The sequence below is a fragment of the Agelaius tricolor genome, unplaced genomic scaffold (genome assembly GCF_023055355.1).
Source record: "Agelaius tricolor isolate 1412-34295 unplaced genomic scaffold, bAgeTri1.0.p SCAF_17, whole genome shotgun sequence".
NCBI classification, from domain to species: domain Eukaryota; kingdom Metazoa; phylum Chordata; class Aves; order Passeriformes; family Icteridae; genus Agelaius; species Agelaius tricolor.
In genome coordinates, this window is record NW_027269277.1 from 10,067,119 (window position 1) to 10,084,338 (window position 17,220).

The 17,220-nt window shown below is 39.2% G+C and overlaps 1 protein-coding gene across 5 annotated transcripts in view; it reads right to left on the reverse strand.

Annotated features, from left to right (window-relative positions):
- The window catches only part of TENM1 (teneurin transmembrane protein 1), a 775,104-nt gene that overhangs the window by 55,954 nt on the left and 701,930 nt on the right, over positions 1–17,220 (reverse strand). For all 5 annotated transcript variants that reach the window (XM_071442431.1, XM_071442433.1, XM_071442434.1 and 2 more), the window contains 5 exons: positions 16,716–16,983; positions 11,290–11,433; positions 6,457–6,706; positions 5,570–5,590; positions 1,923–2,155 (listed from right to left, as the gene is read on the reverse strand). In XM_071442431.1, coding sequence (XP_071298532.1) covers positions 1,923–2,155; positions 5,570–5,590; positions 6,457–6,706; positions 11,290–11,433; positions 16,716–16,983 — 916 coding nt within the window. The remainder of the gene's footprint in view (positions 1–1,922; positions 2,156–5,569; positions 5,591–6,456; positions 6,707–11,289; positions 11,434–16,715; positions 16,984–17,220) is intronic.

Below are 17,220 nucleotides of genomic sequence, written 5' to 3' on the forward strand. Positions count from 1 at the left end.
GCACTGTAAAAATCTCAGAGGTATAAAACCAGAAACAATTCATTTATTTCTGTGGTCAAATGCTATATAAAACTGTGTGTCTGTGTGTCTAAGGACTTTTAAACATAGTTGAGTAGTTTTTGTCAAAATTTCCTGCTTCCTACAGGGAAGTTTTCTTTACACTGTTTGAATGCAATTTCAATAAAATTATGACATCTTCTGACTTGACAAATATTTCAAGAACAAGGAAAATAAGTGATCCAAAAGAATCTCTAAAACTGTAAAGTATGAGAGACATCTCTGTTTCTTAACAAAGATCTATGGGTACCAGGAAAACACCTCCTTCTACTTTCCAGGGTTATTCAACCTCTTTCAGTTCAGGGGAAAACAAGGACCTGTAGCTACTTGGCTGTTACTGATCCCACTGCTGGGGACCACGAGCTGATGCTGAATTTTGTTAGGGCCTGCACAAAAGGGCATGTGGCTGTCCAGACTTACTTGAGATTAAAATAAAAACCTAACAAATTGGATCATTTCAAACTGATGTTATTTAGAGGAGATGCATAAATCTAAAGCACCTGGGAGTCATTGCCTGAATTTGCCAACAGAAGAGTCATTGTCTGCCCACCATTTCTTTTTAGTAATTGCTGTCTGCCCAAGAACTCCTGACTTTTGTTCTTATTCCTCCTCATTTCTTTATGACTAGAACCTTCTATTAAGGAAGCAAGTATGAGTATCTTTAAAGTAAACAGTGTATCACAACATTTTCATCAACATATTTCCCACTAAGAAAAAAAGATGGAACAACTGATTGTATTGTAATTGGATATCATCAATTGTAATCAGAAATAAAACATTGATCACTTTCATAGAATCACACGTTCCTGATAAAGGATCTGAAAACCTTTGTTTTCTACTATTTTTAGAAGTGATTCATTACATTAATTAGCTGCCTGAGATCAACATTTATTTGTACTTACCTCACACTTACCTTCTATCATTAAAGACATACTAGTCACTCTATAATTACAATGTGTCTCTTGCTAAACCTTAAACCAGGATTATTTGCTTGTCTTAGACGTATTTCTGCCTGGATGTACATTCTAATATCCTACTGATGTACAGCCTTCCTTTATTAGCTCAGGAAAAAGAATCAAAGCCCTTCCTTGGAGCCAGCTGTGAGCAGGCGCAGGGGAAGCGCAGCTCAGCCCACGCAGGGCTCTGCCTTGGGAGCTGCTGAGTACCCTTTGTTCCAAGGATTTCAGGGGGAGCTGAGGGTGATCAGCTGCTTTAGAGCACCAAATCCAGAGACTTTATCACAGTTCTAGTGCACACTGCAAGGGGATTAATTGTGGCTTTGGTGGGGATTCAAGGCTTCACATGCATTTTGCCTGTGACAATACTGGATGTACACTGCAGGAGGAGGCTGCAGGAAAATGCTTATTTCATGTGCAGCAGGGGAGATGCTCATCTTTTGCACAGTGTGTTAATAAGAAAGGACGAACTAGAGTTCCAAATAAACTCAATTTTGCTCGCTGATTTGAACAGCCCTGACTTACTGTGTATGAGTAAGCTCTGTTAACATTACAACACTCACCTGATGCATAACATCTGAAAAATGGACTTTGAAACCATATAATTTGTTTCAGAGTTACATATAATTAAATGTTGCCACCTTGCAATTGAAAGGTAATGAAAGAGGAGTGCTGTCAGACAGGGAAGAGTAGTCAGAGAATTCTAGCTGGAGCCTGCTGCCCATGCTGATCTCTCATAAAGGCTATATGGCAGACATGAGTAAGCCTCATGAAGCGATTTGGCTTCATAGTTGATTAAATCATTGCCACAGACACATTTCTGTACATCCAGTTGCATCTGAGTTGCTCACTAATGCCAGGAAATACAGGTGACCAACCCTAAGTACCCCAGACACAGACTTTTCTTACCTCTTGGGCTGTTGAGAGAGGCCTCGGCCGCCTTTCCACCATCCCCACAGTGACTCTGGTCAAAAGGAAGGCACTGATCACCTGTTCCTGCCACCACGTCTGCATTTTTGGCCAGATCCTTTGTTTCAGTGAGGGACTTTGCTTTGTAGACTTTTCTGGTGTTGGTATCTGATAAGTAAAGGGATTCTGACACTGGATCAACAGCCAAATAATATTTATGTGCAGGACTTGTACTGAAACAGAAGAGAAGAGCATCAAAGTCAACTTGTTTTTTTCTTGATAGTTTCTGCAGCAGCACAACAATTGTGCTCTACTAATCTGAAGACATGAGCTCAGAGATCTGAAGAGGACAGAGGTGTGAGCAGCTCAAAACACCACCAGTGTCCTGCTACAGAGCATGACCAATGAGTTATGGGTCAGGGAGCTGGGGCAGAGACTGGCACTGGGGCAGTTGATCTGCCCATCAGTAGCAAACCACTCAGGACAAAGCTAACTGGAGTGAATTCAGCTTAGTTGTAATTATTAGTATCAAAAGCAAGATCATTTTTCTATATCTGATACCTCCTAGTACTCTTGGCACTGAAAACAAATCTATGAGTTGCAGCAAAGTGAATCACAGGCAATTCTGGATAGGCACAAATACCTACTCTTGGTTATTTTTATCTGTTTCTAAACCTTAGGAAATACGAAGGTGTGAAATATGGTGCCTTAATTCATGCCGACTCTATTGTCAGGAGCAAGGCAGAAGGCCAAGCACTGTCAGTGCAACCAGGGATGAATTAATGCACCATAATTCATGCACTGTCACTGCCTTATTGAGATTATAAAATGTTATTTAAAAAAATATTTACATATGTTAATTAAATGGTGGGGATCATAAATTCTAATCTGAAAACTGAGCTGCATCTTATTATCTAGTAAGACTTTAAGTTTCTTTTTCAGTGCAAAGTTAATTTCAAGTTAGAAGAAAATTTTTAAGCACATGGCACACCATGCTAGTGTCCTGAGCCTGCAGTAGGGCCTTACTAAAAATCCAGATAGAGAGCCTTTAAATCACACTGCTGGTTACTGAAATGGTGGGAGACAGGCACAGGCTGAGAGTTTAGGTGCTCAGAAAATATTTTTAACAACTACTGTGCTCCTCTTAGGGGGAGGAGGAGATTTCTGGAAAGTGGCTGGGTTCTATATGCCCAGTTAGATTAAAGAAATTGCAAAATATATCCCCCCTTCTTATTTTTTCAGGAGATATTTTATTAATATTGGTAAAATTAACTAACACCTAAGATTGCTGCAACAAAGTTGTGAAGTGAGTTCCTCCTCTCACCTGGGCCAGTTCTGTTTGTGGTGGGTTTGACAATGCTCAGTGATATTCCCAGAGCTGGGGAACAGATGTGAAACCCAGTCCTAGGAACCACAGGGAATGAGAGGGCAGTGGTATGATCAAAGATGAGTAAGAGGATGAGCTAAAAGCAATTAATCCCAAGGTATCACCACTATAAAATTTGTTTGTTGAAAATATCAAGAATCATTTTTGCTCTTTGGATTGAGGTCAGGAGTCACTGGCCAGCCAAATGATGACTTTTAAATAAAACATTTCTACGAAAAAAGTTGCAAGGAGAATTCTAGATTTTAAATAAACATGTTGTTCAGTATGCAGAAACTGCAGAGAACCAGGGGTCACTCTATATTCTCCTTGTAGACACATTTTCTGTCATCCTTGTCGTTAGATTTAATAGACCAGCTGTTAGAAAACTCTTCATGTTTATGCTTAAAGCCTTGCATACTAAAATGCTTAGAGTATAGTAAAAAATGGAACACAATTAAAAAAACTTGCTATTTTTGCAGAAGATTGTAATCGATATAAATCTGAGTTGACTTAAATTAACCTTTTGAAAACTATATGAAGTAGACTAGGATTTAAAATTAATCTTTGCAGTACTGTTCTGTACTAAATTTTTCTCTGTACTTTTCTTGAAGTTTAGTTTCCATTTTTACCAGTTAAACAGCTTTGCTATAGCTTATTAAAATCATGATGACAAGAAAAACAAATGGGATAAGGTGTTTGTAAACACCAAAAATAAGATCAGTGGCATTTTCTATTTACTGGTTGCCAAACTCTCCCTTTTTACACTTTATTGTCTTTTTTACATGGTAGAAAGAACTCCTTTGAAGGCTAAAAGTTGTGTAGAGGAGTTGGATTTTGAAGCCTTTTCCTGCCTGTAATGTCAGGAGCCATCTTTTACCTGCTGCTTCTACGTGTTTTTTTGAGCAGTCTATAAATTTCCACCATGACTATGGAGACCTTTACAGCCTCAAGAGAATGGCACACAGTGGGATTGTTGAGTACTCCCCTATGACCTCAAAGACTACATTAACTTCAAGTGATTTCCTCTTATTTTCTACCAAATTTGCTTGGACAGAATAGCGACAGAGACACTATTATTGTAATTAAAAGGGCTGGAGTACTTGATATTGTCATAATTAATTAAGGTTGAAGCTCATCTCAAGAAACGAGTACTAGTGAACAGGCATTAAAAAGAAAAAAATCTACTTTATGAAAGAAACCTCTAAATGTAAAAGCTGCTTTATGCTTTGAATGCATTATAGAGAAATTTAGTTTACAAACATACTGGTCAGTTTAAAGCAAGTGGAAACAACCCTTCAGTTAAAAAATGGAACTTTGCACTTACCAACTAGGAATTATTCTTCCTTTTTAAGTTTTAATTGCAAAATATATGAGATGTGACATAATCTGGTAAATAATTTATAGTACTCAATAGCAGTCCTGTGGCTAAAGTGAGCAATTCCAACCAATATTCTCATGCTGTAAACACAGCTCAGTCCACACTCTGCTCCCTACTATGCCATGCAGTTACTGTTTTATATTGTACTAGTGCTGGTTTATTTATCTCATTTAAGTACTGGAATGCTAAAAAGTTTATTTCTAAGGAGACAGAGTGCCTTGCTGCCTCTTTCTAGCATGCAACATCACTTCTGCAGCTGGACTGTTGGAACCAACTCCCTCACCGTCTGTCACAGCAGCCGAATGTGCAATGTTCATTCCTTTAAAGAAATCCCTAAATTGCAATGCAAAAATGTCAGCTGGAAAGGGGGAAAGCCACTTGCTTTGTCTTTAACTGGAGCAGCAAGGACTGAACTTTGACACAGCATCTTCAGCTCTGGGCTCTGCTGTGTGCTCTGTAACTGGCAGGTTTTAAAGCTCATGGTACCCCAGAACCTCTGAAGCACAGAACACCAAAGTACAGTGTGTTTCTGTAGCCCTTTAAACTATTTTTTAAGTAGCTAAAGCTCTTGTTTCCTTGGATTGCTATATCTGTGATCAGTTAAACATCATGTGAAATGGGCATGACAGCTATGAAATGTACTCTCAGTGTTCAGGTTTAAACCTGTCCATCTCTTCTTGGTGATCAGGAAACTGATATTTAGAGGGAGACTTTACTCCTTTAAGGAGAACAAATCAAACTTTCTGAACTATAAAGGAAGGTGAATTTGATTAACATTTGCATTTATTACCATTTATATTTATTAAATTCAGAGTGTTTCTCTATATCCTGACTTTTAAAAGGACTTTTGTAAGACTGTTTCCTCGAATGTGGTTTACATACCAGTTATTACATTTTACTTACCTGTGTCTTGTGTCTCTATTCCTGGAAAGGCAGATTGGTTCAGGTTTAAAAGGAAAGAGAAAGACAAGGAATGTTAGTCCCTGACAGAACTGTGCTCTTTACCTGACTGCTCACAGACCTGTATCCCACTAACAAAATACTGTTTATCCTTTTACTTGGTATTTCATTCTCTCAAAATGTTTCCTTTGCGCTGCCCACACATTGCCAAGTTAATTCTGAACAATCAGCACACAGAATCATCACCAGAAATGTTAGCTAGGTGGATGCTAAATAAGACAAATTTCATGTATTAATGTCCAAAATCTTTCCTGCCTTCCCCTGTGTACCTCAAAGGGAAAGGGAAACTGAGGTGATAATTACAGGGGAGTCATTAAGGGCAGCCCAGGCTCAGCCTCTGGCATGTCTGTGATGCCAGGTTTGCTCCTGCCTGCTTGAACTGAGCTCCATCCTCTGCTCATGAGAGGATTAATTGCATTAACTGTAAACATGGTAAGTCACAGTGCTGTGACTTGACATGATACTCTGCATGTTTGCTGTGGAATTATGCAGCTTTCTTCAAAAATATGCATCATGATATATTTTAACTATTGGAGAAAATGTATGGAAAACCTCACAGGAAGAAAAATCAGCTTTATTAACTCTGCAATTATTCATTATGCAAGACCTGTTCAACAGGCCACTTAAAACATCCTATTTAAGCGATAACTACAAGTAGGTGTAAGTTTTCTGGTAAATTGGTTTGATAGTTGATAACATACATGGCCTCAAAGCAACCTCATGTGGCTATTTCATCAAGTCCCAAGAGATAAAAGCTCACCCAAGTTTTTACAGGCATATCACAGCCAGGATTATGCACACTGATCAGAGAAAGCCAATTATTTTTTTACCTTAATTCTAATATACCAATGGAATTTCCAGAGGGGAAGATCCGTCTGACATAATTGAAATCCCCAATATAGACACTTCCATCAGGCCCAGAAGCAAGTGCAACTGGGGCAAAGAGTTTGCTGTTGAGGGCAAGCCCATTGCAGTTGGAGCAAGAGACACTCCTCTGGTGCCCATTGCCCATCACAGTGGAGATGACTGGAGGCTGCTGGGAAATGAACATGTTTTCCCCATTTCCTTTGTGCACAATTCCTAAAGGGAGGGGAAGGAAGAAAACAGAGACAAAATAAGCAAATGAATGGCATTTAAACTGTTCTGCAGGTTTGGATTACAAAATCCTCTAGAAAACCAGATTACCAAAATAGCAACAAACATCTGATATTTTAAAGTTGCAGGGCTCCCCTAATCTTTTCCAGTTTTGTTCATCATTTTGCTCACTGTCACCATTTTGTTCAGCAGTGGCTAGTGGCTATTTTAAAGCCAACATCAGGAGGAAAACTCATGGTTGGTTAATGCTCTAACAAATTGACTGCTAATTGCAGTGCTATCTGATTTCTTGGGGATTACTGCTTTAATATTCATTTTATTCATAAATTTTTATTAGGTAGCAGAGGAATTTCTTAGGCAGTTTGAATATTTAATTAAAGGAGATTAATAGCAGGACTACTCTGCATTTTTCACAAAAGAGCACCAAGTGGCAGTACAAAATCAATATTCAAATTCAGCTGTGAGTCCTTCATGGTATATGAAAATGGTGCCAAGTGCAGCAAAGCCAAGTGAAGAGTCAAGGAGCAATTGTGAAGCACCAGTGGCTTCCCAGCAACATCCTACCTTCTGCCATAAAGGCTAGAACAGTTTATTCTAGCCCTGCTCTGCAGCATACACTGTTTAAAGTCTTCCCAATTACCAGGTTGGTGATACCAGAACTAGTACAAAGATGTGTTTTCTCAAGCTGACAGCTATAGTGTTTATTTTAAGTAACAATGTGGTAATATATTTAAGAAGCATCTTTGAAATGACATGTTATTCCAAGAATTTGGCTACTGCAAACAGAAGATAGGTACTCTTTTAGATCCTAGTCCAAATTTCTTATTTCCCTTGAAAGGCCCAGTACTTCATCAGAACATTGACTCTATTAAAGGAACAAACACAAGGGAATTTACTTTCTGGAGGACTCCTGCTGGGAAATGAGAATATTCTAGACACTGTAGGAAGTACATGTTGAGACATGTCTGAGTTTTCCCAAAGTACAGCAAATGTATTTATGTATTGTCTCTACCAACTTCTATTTAAACTATTTTTTGTGACTTTCAGGTAAATCTGAAGATAAAATTCACCTTGGAAATTACTGAATGTTGCCAAAGCTATTTTGAAGGGAATTATATTAAAAAAAAAAATCTAGGAACAATAGAGGACAGAATGCACAGATTTGTTTGAATGATGGCTAAAAAAAAGCATCCTGGAAATATTCCAGTAAAATAAATGGCAATATTCTCTCTTATGCAGGGGATAAAAATACTATGAAATGAAGATGCTGCCCTTTGTCTGAAATTACAATGTTAAGGTAATCTTTCAACATCCTCTTACAAATGCCAGTAAATAATTAGGGCTCTGGAGAATATGTTTTGCTGTCAATAAATGTGTGTGCTTGATATCAGGCTTGAGAGCTGCTGCTTTAATTTCAGTTGATGCTCTGTTCCACTGGGGTTGAAATTACCTTAAAGCATAAAGTTCCTCTAAAACTACTCCTCCTTGCACCAGATAAATAAAAATGGAATCAGTCCACTTTTCCATCAGAAAAAAAAATTAATTCAAATAACACCCTGAAAAATTGGTTAATACCACATTCATTTGTATTCATGAGACACAGGTGTCTTTAAAAGACATCAGTGTAGGAGCTAATACTTACAGTATCTGTTTTCTTCTTGATTATGAGAAATGACCTGATGATCTTCCAAACTGACAAAAACCTTGGTACCAGAAAACATTAAACTGTAATCATGTCACAAATTAAAAAGTGATCAAACCTCCAAACTGGCGAGGAAAAGAAAGTAGGAAAACAGCAGAGGAGTACAGCTGAGAACAGGATGTGATCCTTTGTTAACCTAACAGCCAGACTGATGCTAAACTGCATACATTTAAAAGAACTGAGCTTCCAGTGACAGCCCCATTGGAACAGTATTTGTTATTTCACATCAATTCTACTGGAATCAGGCAGAATTTTTTTGTCTTTCTTTTTGTAAATCCTTACATCTGTCAGTAGAACACAGTTTTCACTTGCTAAGGTTTCTGCATGTCAATACATGTACTTCCACATTACTATGAAAGGCAAGTCTGTAAAATTGCATCTATTTCTTGTAACTCAGTTTATTTTGTAACTTCTCAAAATTGAGCAACCTTCATGGGGAGGGAAAGAAGAGTATCTATCCTGGCTCTGAGCAGAAATGTTGTGCACAGTAGCAGACCTGCTGGGCAACCAGGCTTAACAGCTGAAGTTAGATATAAGCTCTTCAGGACTAGTAAATCAAGCAAAATGCTTCTGCTTTTAGTTCGAAAATAAAATTGCAATTTGCAGTAGAGCATGTTATATTCCAATGATGTTTCTGTAGTTAATCCAGTGGCAGTGTTTCAAAATCATAAAAGTTTCATCCTTCTAAAAAGAGCAGTTCTTCATACATACAGAGGAGATGCTTTAATTAAAAAGTGAAAAATCTTAATATATTCATACTCAAGCAGGCTACTTAATGCTTTTCATATCTGTCTTGGTGGCATGGAGAGAAGTCTAAAATACATAATTCTAGTCTGAATCATATTCTTGTCTTTATTTAAAGCCCATGTTATATATCTGAAATGGAAGTGCAGTTCACTTGTTTTTAGGTAAGACCAGAAGCACACTTGTTATTTTTATCCTTTTGGTTACCACAGTTCATTATTTTGTTTTGTTGCTTTAATATGAACCTACAGGCTGGTCTGGTAGGTGTGCACCAGCTTTGTTATAGTAATTGTTTTCCTAGCTGCTGTACATGAGCCAGGTGTGGGTGCCCAAAGCCTGTAACAGTCCTGAGGAAGCCCTGGCACACCCCTGAGCCTGGGCTTTGCCACCTCGCTGGAGATGCTCTGACAGGCAAACTGCAAGCAGAACAGCCCCTGGATTTCAAGTCAGATGTCCTTATGCCCTCTCCTTCCCTCCTGTGTCTGCAGGTGATGGGTAAAGGTGTTTGGCAGCTTTCCCTGCCTTCACCTTTGATGGTGCCCAGCACAGGGGGAAGACGTGAGGAAGAGGAGCAGCTGCAGGAAGCTGCACATTCCCCATCAGTGCAGTGGGCACAGCCCAGCTGACCTGAGAGGAGGTGGCCTGGAGCTGACAGCTCAGGGCTCTCTGGCATTCTCAGGCACACAGCTGAGATGGGGACAGGAAGCAATTTGTCACCACACTCCTCGTGCTCAGGAGAGCAATGGCTTAGCCCAGCTTGGATTATAATTGTGTACTTTACAAAATCTCAGAACATGTTAGTGCCTACGGGGTGAATTGTGGTAGTAACCACTGCAGTTATCAGACAGTCATATAAATTAGAGTTACTGCCAGCAATTTAGTCTTGAAATTAAACTATGCAAGTGGTAAATTGGCACTAAGGAGCAGACTATGGGACTCACAGTTGGGGGCTCAGCTGACTGAGGTCAGATTTCTCTTTGTTAAATGTCAATAGCTGGCATTTAAAAGAGACAATCTATACAAACCAATAAGACAGGGAATGAAAGAACTGCTGTTTAAAATGTCAAACTATTTTAAATCAAAACAGAAATCCAGATAATTTACAAACTAAATCTGACCTTTTGTATTTGGAATATTTATACTGTAGCTGTGCATTCAGCAACAGAACTTGTAAAACTTGAGAGCCATACATCTGTGCATGCATCTTTTTACCAACAGAAATTTGCAGATGGAAATAGATTTTATTGGACTGACTCTCAGCTGGAGCAAATTGAGAGAACTTTTCTGAATCCAATACTCTGTTGACTTATAAAGTGCTAAAATATGACCTCAAGTTTCTCTTCTCCTGGACGAGATATCAGTTTATTGGCAAAACCATATATAGTTACCATAACTTATCTACAAGAATTGTTTTAATAATTCAGCCCCACTAGTTCCTGATCACAGATGGTCATAGAGGAAAAGAAGTCTCCCCAGGTGTAAAATAAAAGCACTGGGAAAAAAATATTCAAGCCTCCATGCCTGAAGAATATCTCTGCAGGGTTAATGTTATGACACCAAAAGCATTTACAGTTTGTTTTACTAATGGTTTGAAATGTGTTGGATTGCTTTTACTGAGGAGGGACTTACTGTGCTTCTGCACAGAGTGGGAGCCACAGAAACTGTACAGGGACTGGCAGTGTGGGATTGGAAGTGCTGCTCCGTGATCAAGCAGGGTTTGTCTGCCTGGGGCTGTTGCTGCAACAAACTGGTGGCAGCCATAGGATGAATTAGGGGTGAAGACACTTCACTGGGAATGTAACACTACAGACTGACCTGAAATGTGGCACTTCTATACCAGCTGGGTGAGAATGAACCCAAATTAGTTTGCCCTTTTCCCATCTGAATGACCACAATGTGTTAACAATTGCAAGAGTCAGTGATATTAATGTCTAAACCCTGAGAGCTAGAACGTTCAAAATATCCTTTCACATGGCATTTACAGTTCAGCTCTCAATACATGAGGGTGCACCTTCAAAGAGGATTACACACTAGCAAGTGTAACACTTAAAATCTGAACAATTAATTCCTTTAAAATTTGCATTCTCCTTCTGCGTGGGCAGTTAATAAAGGAGGGACTTACCACTTTGTGGATTTAATACATGGTGTTTGTTTATAGACCAGCCACCCAGATTTGAAGCATCCATTTCAAAGCCTTGAAGGATTACTGTTCTCTTCTCCCACAGAATAAAATCAGGACATGTTTCATATTCATATCCCACCGACACTGCAAACAAATAATTAAAGATCTCTCAGTCTACCTTTTCCTCTGTGAACTGCAAGGCACTTTTACATTCCAGGTTTTGATATTCATCTGTCAAGTAATGATGCCACTAATTTTCCTCTGCCTGATTGTTATTGTATGGTATTTTTTGAAAAAAGGGTTTAAAAAGATTATTATGTTATTACAGCTATAGTTACTACTGCTTCAAAGCAGAAAATAGTCTGTGGTATCAGTTATGGATTTCATAAGATTACAAATCTCCTCCAATGACTCCTGACTTGATTGTTTATTGCATTTCTGCTAATTACCTGAATAACAGCTTAAATAGAAAAGAATCCATGCTAAAACAAATTGGTTTTAATTTGTTTGCAGACTATAAAAATTATAGTTAGGCAGAAATGGATTGACAAGCTGAACATTTCTAGAATTACACATTTATCTTAACAAGCTTGCATATTACCAAAATACCTGATGAAAAATCTTCAATTTCCCTAAGGATGGTGGGTCTTGGGAACTCAAATTGATTAAAATCCTTTTCCTTTAGTTTCCATAAAACAAAACAAAACTTCTACTTTTTGGCATCTCTAACACACCAAACTTTCAAAAAAATTATATATCTCTAACTTTACTAGATTTCAGTGAAATCCATTAATAAAGGAAGAAAAATTTTTTGACACCAAATTCCATAATTTGATCTAGGAAATACTGAAATAGTTCAATCTTTCCAAAATAGAAATGTTGAAAAAAAGATTTTAAAATAGAAAATAAAAAAAACCCATTAAACATTTTTAATAGTTTCTTTTCACTTTTTCTATGTAACAGCTTTAGATATATTTTATTTTAACCATAAATAGTTTTAATACCACCTAAATTCCATTACTGTATACAATCAAAATATTTTGACCAGCTCTAACAGGGAACATTTCTGTTTGTAAGATAAATGTTTTATGGCAAACTGAAAGCTGTTCCTTACAGTAACAGCCCTAGAGCTCCTTCACCATTTTAGCAGAAAGAACCTGTTTTTGCAGCAGAACTCTGACTTGTAAAGATCACATTTCCTTAAGTACTGTAAATATGGTACATTTCAAACATTACAGGATTCAGTTTGAGGGTCCAGCAGCCACTTTGTCCAATTCCTCTGTTACAGGAGCTCTTACAAGCAACACCAGCAAAGCTTCTGGGTTCACCCTGAGCTGAGAGCCCAAGAAAGGGCAGGGAACTTCCAGGGCAGCCACATCCTGTGCTGGCATGAGTCAGAAGGGTTCAGTAACCAAGCACACTATTCTCTAGGTGTTAATGCAGAGAGAAGATAAAGGGCAGATTTTTCCTCTGAAGCAACCTCACATTTGCCACCTACACATGAAAATTTTTCCTCCGTTCGTGTGCTTAACACGTTCAATCCTGGGTCAGCTGTGTGTGCCCTTCAACACAGCCCCCAGCCTGGCTCAGGGACCCATCAGGGACACACAGCACAGTTGGCAGCTCCTGGGAGGGACCGTGCTGAGAGCTGGGCAAGGGAAGGATAACAATTTACAGAGCCTGGAATCTGGGCCCATGGATCCACTGGGGCATTGTTACCAGGGTTGGAGCTAACTCTGCAAACCTCAGTTTTCCCTGCCTACATCTGATGTTTCTGAGCTGCCAAATACTCTCCAGGGGTTCTATCACAACCTTTCTTAGAAGTTCACTGCTCCCTGCTCTCTTACTGTGCATAGCTGTCATTTTGTCCCCTCTCATCAGTGACACATATATGGACTACACTCTGTGTGTCTACAACCAGGTTTCTATGTGAATTTATCCATATTTATGAAAGACACCTCTGCTCTGTGCTCCAAAAAGAAATATCTGTGTGATCTTAGACCAAGGTTCTCCTGATCCATCTAACTGGAAGTCCTGGTGTTACTCCCATGAAAACTTCCTATCAGTCATTTTGCAAGCCGAGTAATCAAGGCAAAGCATAACACTGGTAAAGTCAGTAGGATGATTACAGTGCCACGTGAGAAGTATTCTGTTAGGCACAGGTTTTGAGAAATGTAATTTTGTAACTGAAACTAAAATCTTGGCCAGCTTACCCTCGTTGTGGGTTGTTACTTTCTGGTCCAATTAATTTATAGCAGATTTGAGGTGACTGAGATTTCACTGTATAAATGTGAACTTGAGCAACTATGCTTTAGATTTTAAGAGTCAGCAAGTACTGTTCTTTGCAGTCTCAAAACGGATTTCAAAAGATCTACTGATCATCTGTATCAAAACCCAATTCTTTTCATACAACTACTAAGAATAATCAGTGCCAGACCTACAGCTTAAGACATAAAAGACACAATTAACCAGGACAGTAACCTCGACTTCAACCTCCCCTGAAATATTTGTACTTATCTGCATCCATCTTCTTTGGACAATGAATAAAATTCAACCACAGCACCAGGTAGGGCTGCTGGAGAGCTCATTTATGCTCATCCCCAAGAGAGTTCATCCTTTCAGTTCCCTCAGTGCTGCTGTGTGAGATGCAGGGATTTGCACGAGTCTCTATGGAGTTCACAGGAGCATTTATTGAGGATTTGACTGAAATCCTTTTCCTGGGTTAGATTACAAGGGGACATAGACTTTACCCCCAAACTTTTATGTGTCAATATTCACATGATGCTTATTTATTCAGAACAAAAAATGCTGCTTTGTCATCTCAGTTGTTACTCTGAGAAAATGGCCTCTTTTGGGGACTGGACACATGCCAGCAAACATTTCTCCAGCAAGTTTAAACAGAACCATTTGCATGCGGAAATAGGCTCAGAAAGTCTTGTTTTCTGTAACTGGTTATGTGATCAGTGCTGTCAATAACCCCAAAGAAAAATATAGATGTTTATAGTATTCAGAAAACCAAAAGCAGATGGTTATAATCCTGAGTTCTAAGACTTCAACCTGCTCCAATTTAATTTAATTAAAATGAAAACTGAACAGAATGCATTATTAAATATTGGTAATATACTGACAGAAGAAATTATTTTGACAAAAATTCATATAATGCATGCAGATAAAGGTCCCTGAGTAACCACAGTGTGTCAAATTAAATAAAGCTTTATTGGAATCTAACAAAGCATGCGAGTAATGCACTTAAAATATCAAGATTTTTGCTTCTATTTTGAAAGAAGCATAATTAACCTAACTTTAAGGAAAAGAAAAAAAAATTAAGCACCAATTAAATAATTTAATAGCTGTTACCCAGCACTATTGTGCAAGCTTTATTCATATTTAAACACATGAAGCTCATCTACTCCTAATTTGGTTAACTAACTACAGTATCATTTCATGAGATGCTATGTATTAGAATTAAAATGTTTTAAATTCTGGCTATGTACTGGACTTCCCAATCATTAGAGGACTCTTAGATGATGCAGTGGGAGCAGTGTAGTCAACTGCTCCCCCTCAAACAGGAGACAGTGACAGCCTCTGGACACAGGGCACACACAGCTGTGCTGAGGAAAGCCCCAGGTGGCACCTGTGACCCACCTGGTCCTGCCTGATCACCCATGGCAGTGCCAAAGGGGAAGCTGGAATATTTTTTATTTGTGGATTTGCACAAATATGTGCCAACAACTCACCTGATACCTTCCTTTGCTGCAAAACCAAAAGGAACTGGTATCAGCAATGGGACAAGGCTGGATTTGCCCTCTCACAGGGTCTCTTGTATCTCAAGAGGCTGAGAAGGGCACTGCTGTTCCTTGCCACACACCACACCTGGGATGTTCAGAACCTTGGTGTCAGTGCCAGCACCTGACTGACCTCAGGAAAAAGTTGGGGAGTCAGTCTTCTGAGGCTGGAGTTTGGACTCCTTGAGGCCAATGCAGATGTGAGCTACAGCTGGAATGAGAAGACCTGAGCTTCTGCATGAGCATTCATAGCAGATGAGGAAACTAATGAAGCCAAAAGTGTATCACTTATTCCTTGGTTGCTTCAGTTTTCAGCTGAATTTGTTCCTGATCTGGCTCATTTCATGATCAAATGAATGTGAGTGGTGGCCCATGGGTAAGGAGAGAACGTGGGACTGTCCTGCAGGCAGCAGCTTGTGTTGTGTGGGGTCAAGGAGACAGCAGGACCACAGCCCTAGGAAAACCTTCATCTGACCTTTTCCTTAGCATATTGCATTATGTAATCACACTGCACAGCTTGCTCTCATAACCCATCATGGACATCCCTGTCTGTCTATGCCTGCATCATTCTCAGGGAAGAAATGCCAAGGAAAATGCTGAAATGCTCATTTTCCCCACTGCCTCCCCACAGAGCCATGTCCCAGACCACCTGTCTGGGAGCACACAGCAACACTGTCCCACACCAGAGCCCTGGGAGCTGCAGAGCCTGGCTGGCACCTTTTGCCTCTGCACAGGCCACTCTTCATGGACAACACAACAGGTCCTGAAGGAAGCTCCTGGCTGCCCCTCAGAACAGCATTTCAATGTGGAATGAAGCAGATTCCTTGAGAGGGTGCACAGCTCTGTCACCCCTGCTACTCTTGCCTGACAGCCTGATCTGCCAGTGCTGCTGCTTATTATTGCCCTAAAAAAAAGAAAACAGAACTGCAACCAAAGTGAATGGGGTTGATTCACAATTCTAAGCTTTGCTTGTAAAGTAAGTAATTCTAATACAAAGCATCTATCAGTCCATTAAACAACATAACATCAAATTGAATTAAAAAATAGAGAGCCCTTAAAAAACCAAAGAAATTAATGAAAAAAAATGCTGGCTAAATAAAATGTGTTTGCACAGACAGCACTTTTGTAGCAATTCTCAGAATAGCCTGCGCTGCTTGCTGAACAAAGCCTATGAAACATGATGATTTTTGGATAAACATCTTTAAACAACAAATCAATTAGTTTTAACTATTGGGGACATGAAACATAGTAAGAAAAGATGCCCAAAAGTTAGAATTTTGCAAACCCTAAGTGGAAATGACATTTTAAATGTCACAGCCAAAAAATGACAGAAACAATGACACACCAAAGGTCATATTCAGAGTAACATTCAAAAACAGAGACAGCTGAATATAATGCCATTAGTACATAACCATTCTCTGAGGGAAAAAGGAATTTTCAAATTGATTAAATTAGAAAGATGGCATTGGAAGAACAAGAAAATAAATGTTCTTGGGAAATCATACAAGTCACTTCAGTGACTTTAGCTAAAGAGGCATTTGATTTAAAAGAATGTAGGAGCAGCAACAAAATTTATCTGCCATATTTTCCTGGCTTGATGTATGTGAGTGCTTCTGCTTACATCAAGGTGATTGTACATACCCATTGCCTCAGCCAGACCAGAAACCTTCTGTCCATATATATCTGTCTTATTCCAGGCAAACGTGTACACCAAATTGGCTGCAGCAGGAAACCATTTCTGAAGCAGACGACCTTCAACAGCAACGATCAGATGGACTTTGGCCATTCCAGAAGGGATGGCTGTGTGTGTCAGAATAATGCGCAGCAAAGTTTTATACCCCGGTGTCCGACTGCTGAGATAACTGAGCTTCACAAAACTTGATGGAATTGCGATTTCCTCTTGGACCACCTTGGAAAAAAACACATCATTGTATCTACAGCCAAGAAAAATGCAAAAATTGTAACACTAAGACAAGGTAATTATTTCACATTTCACAGTTATGGTGTGAACACAGCACCACTGAAACAACTGGGTTTATTTCAGCAATGCAGTAGTCAGGCACACGACAAAATGTCCAACATTGGTCAACTTACTGGATGGCAGCCTGTCTGTCTGATAAAGAACCTCTTCCTCTGATGCTTTACT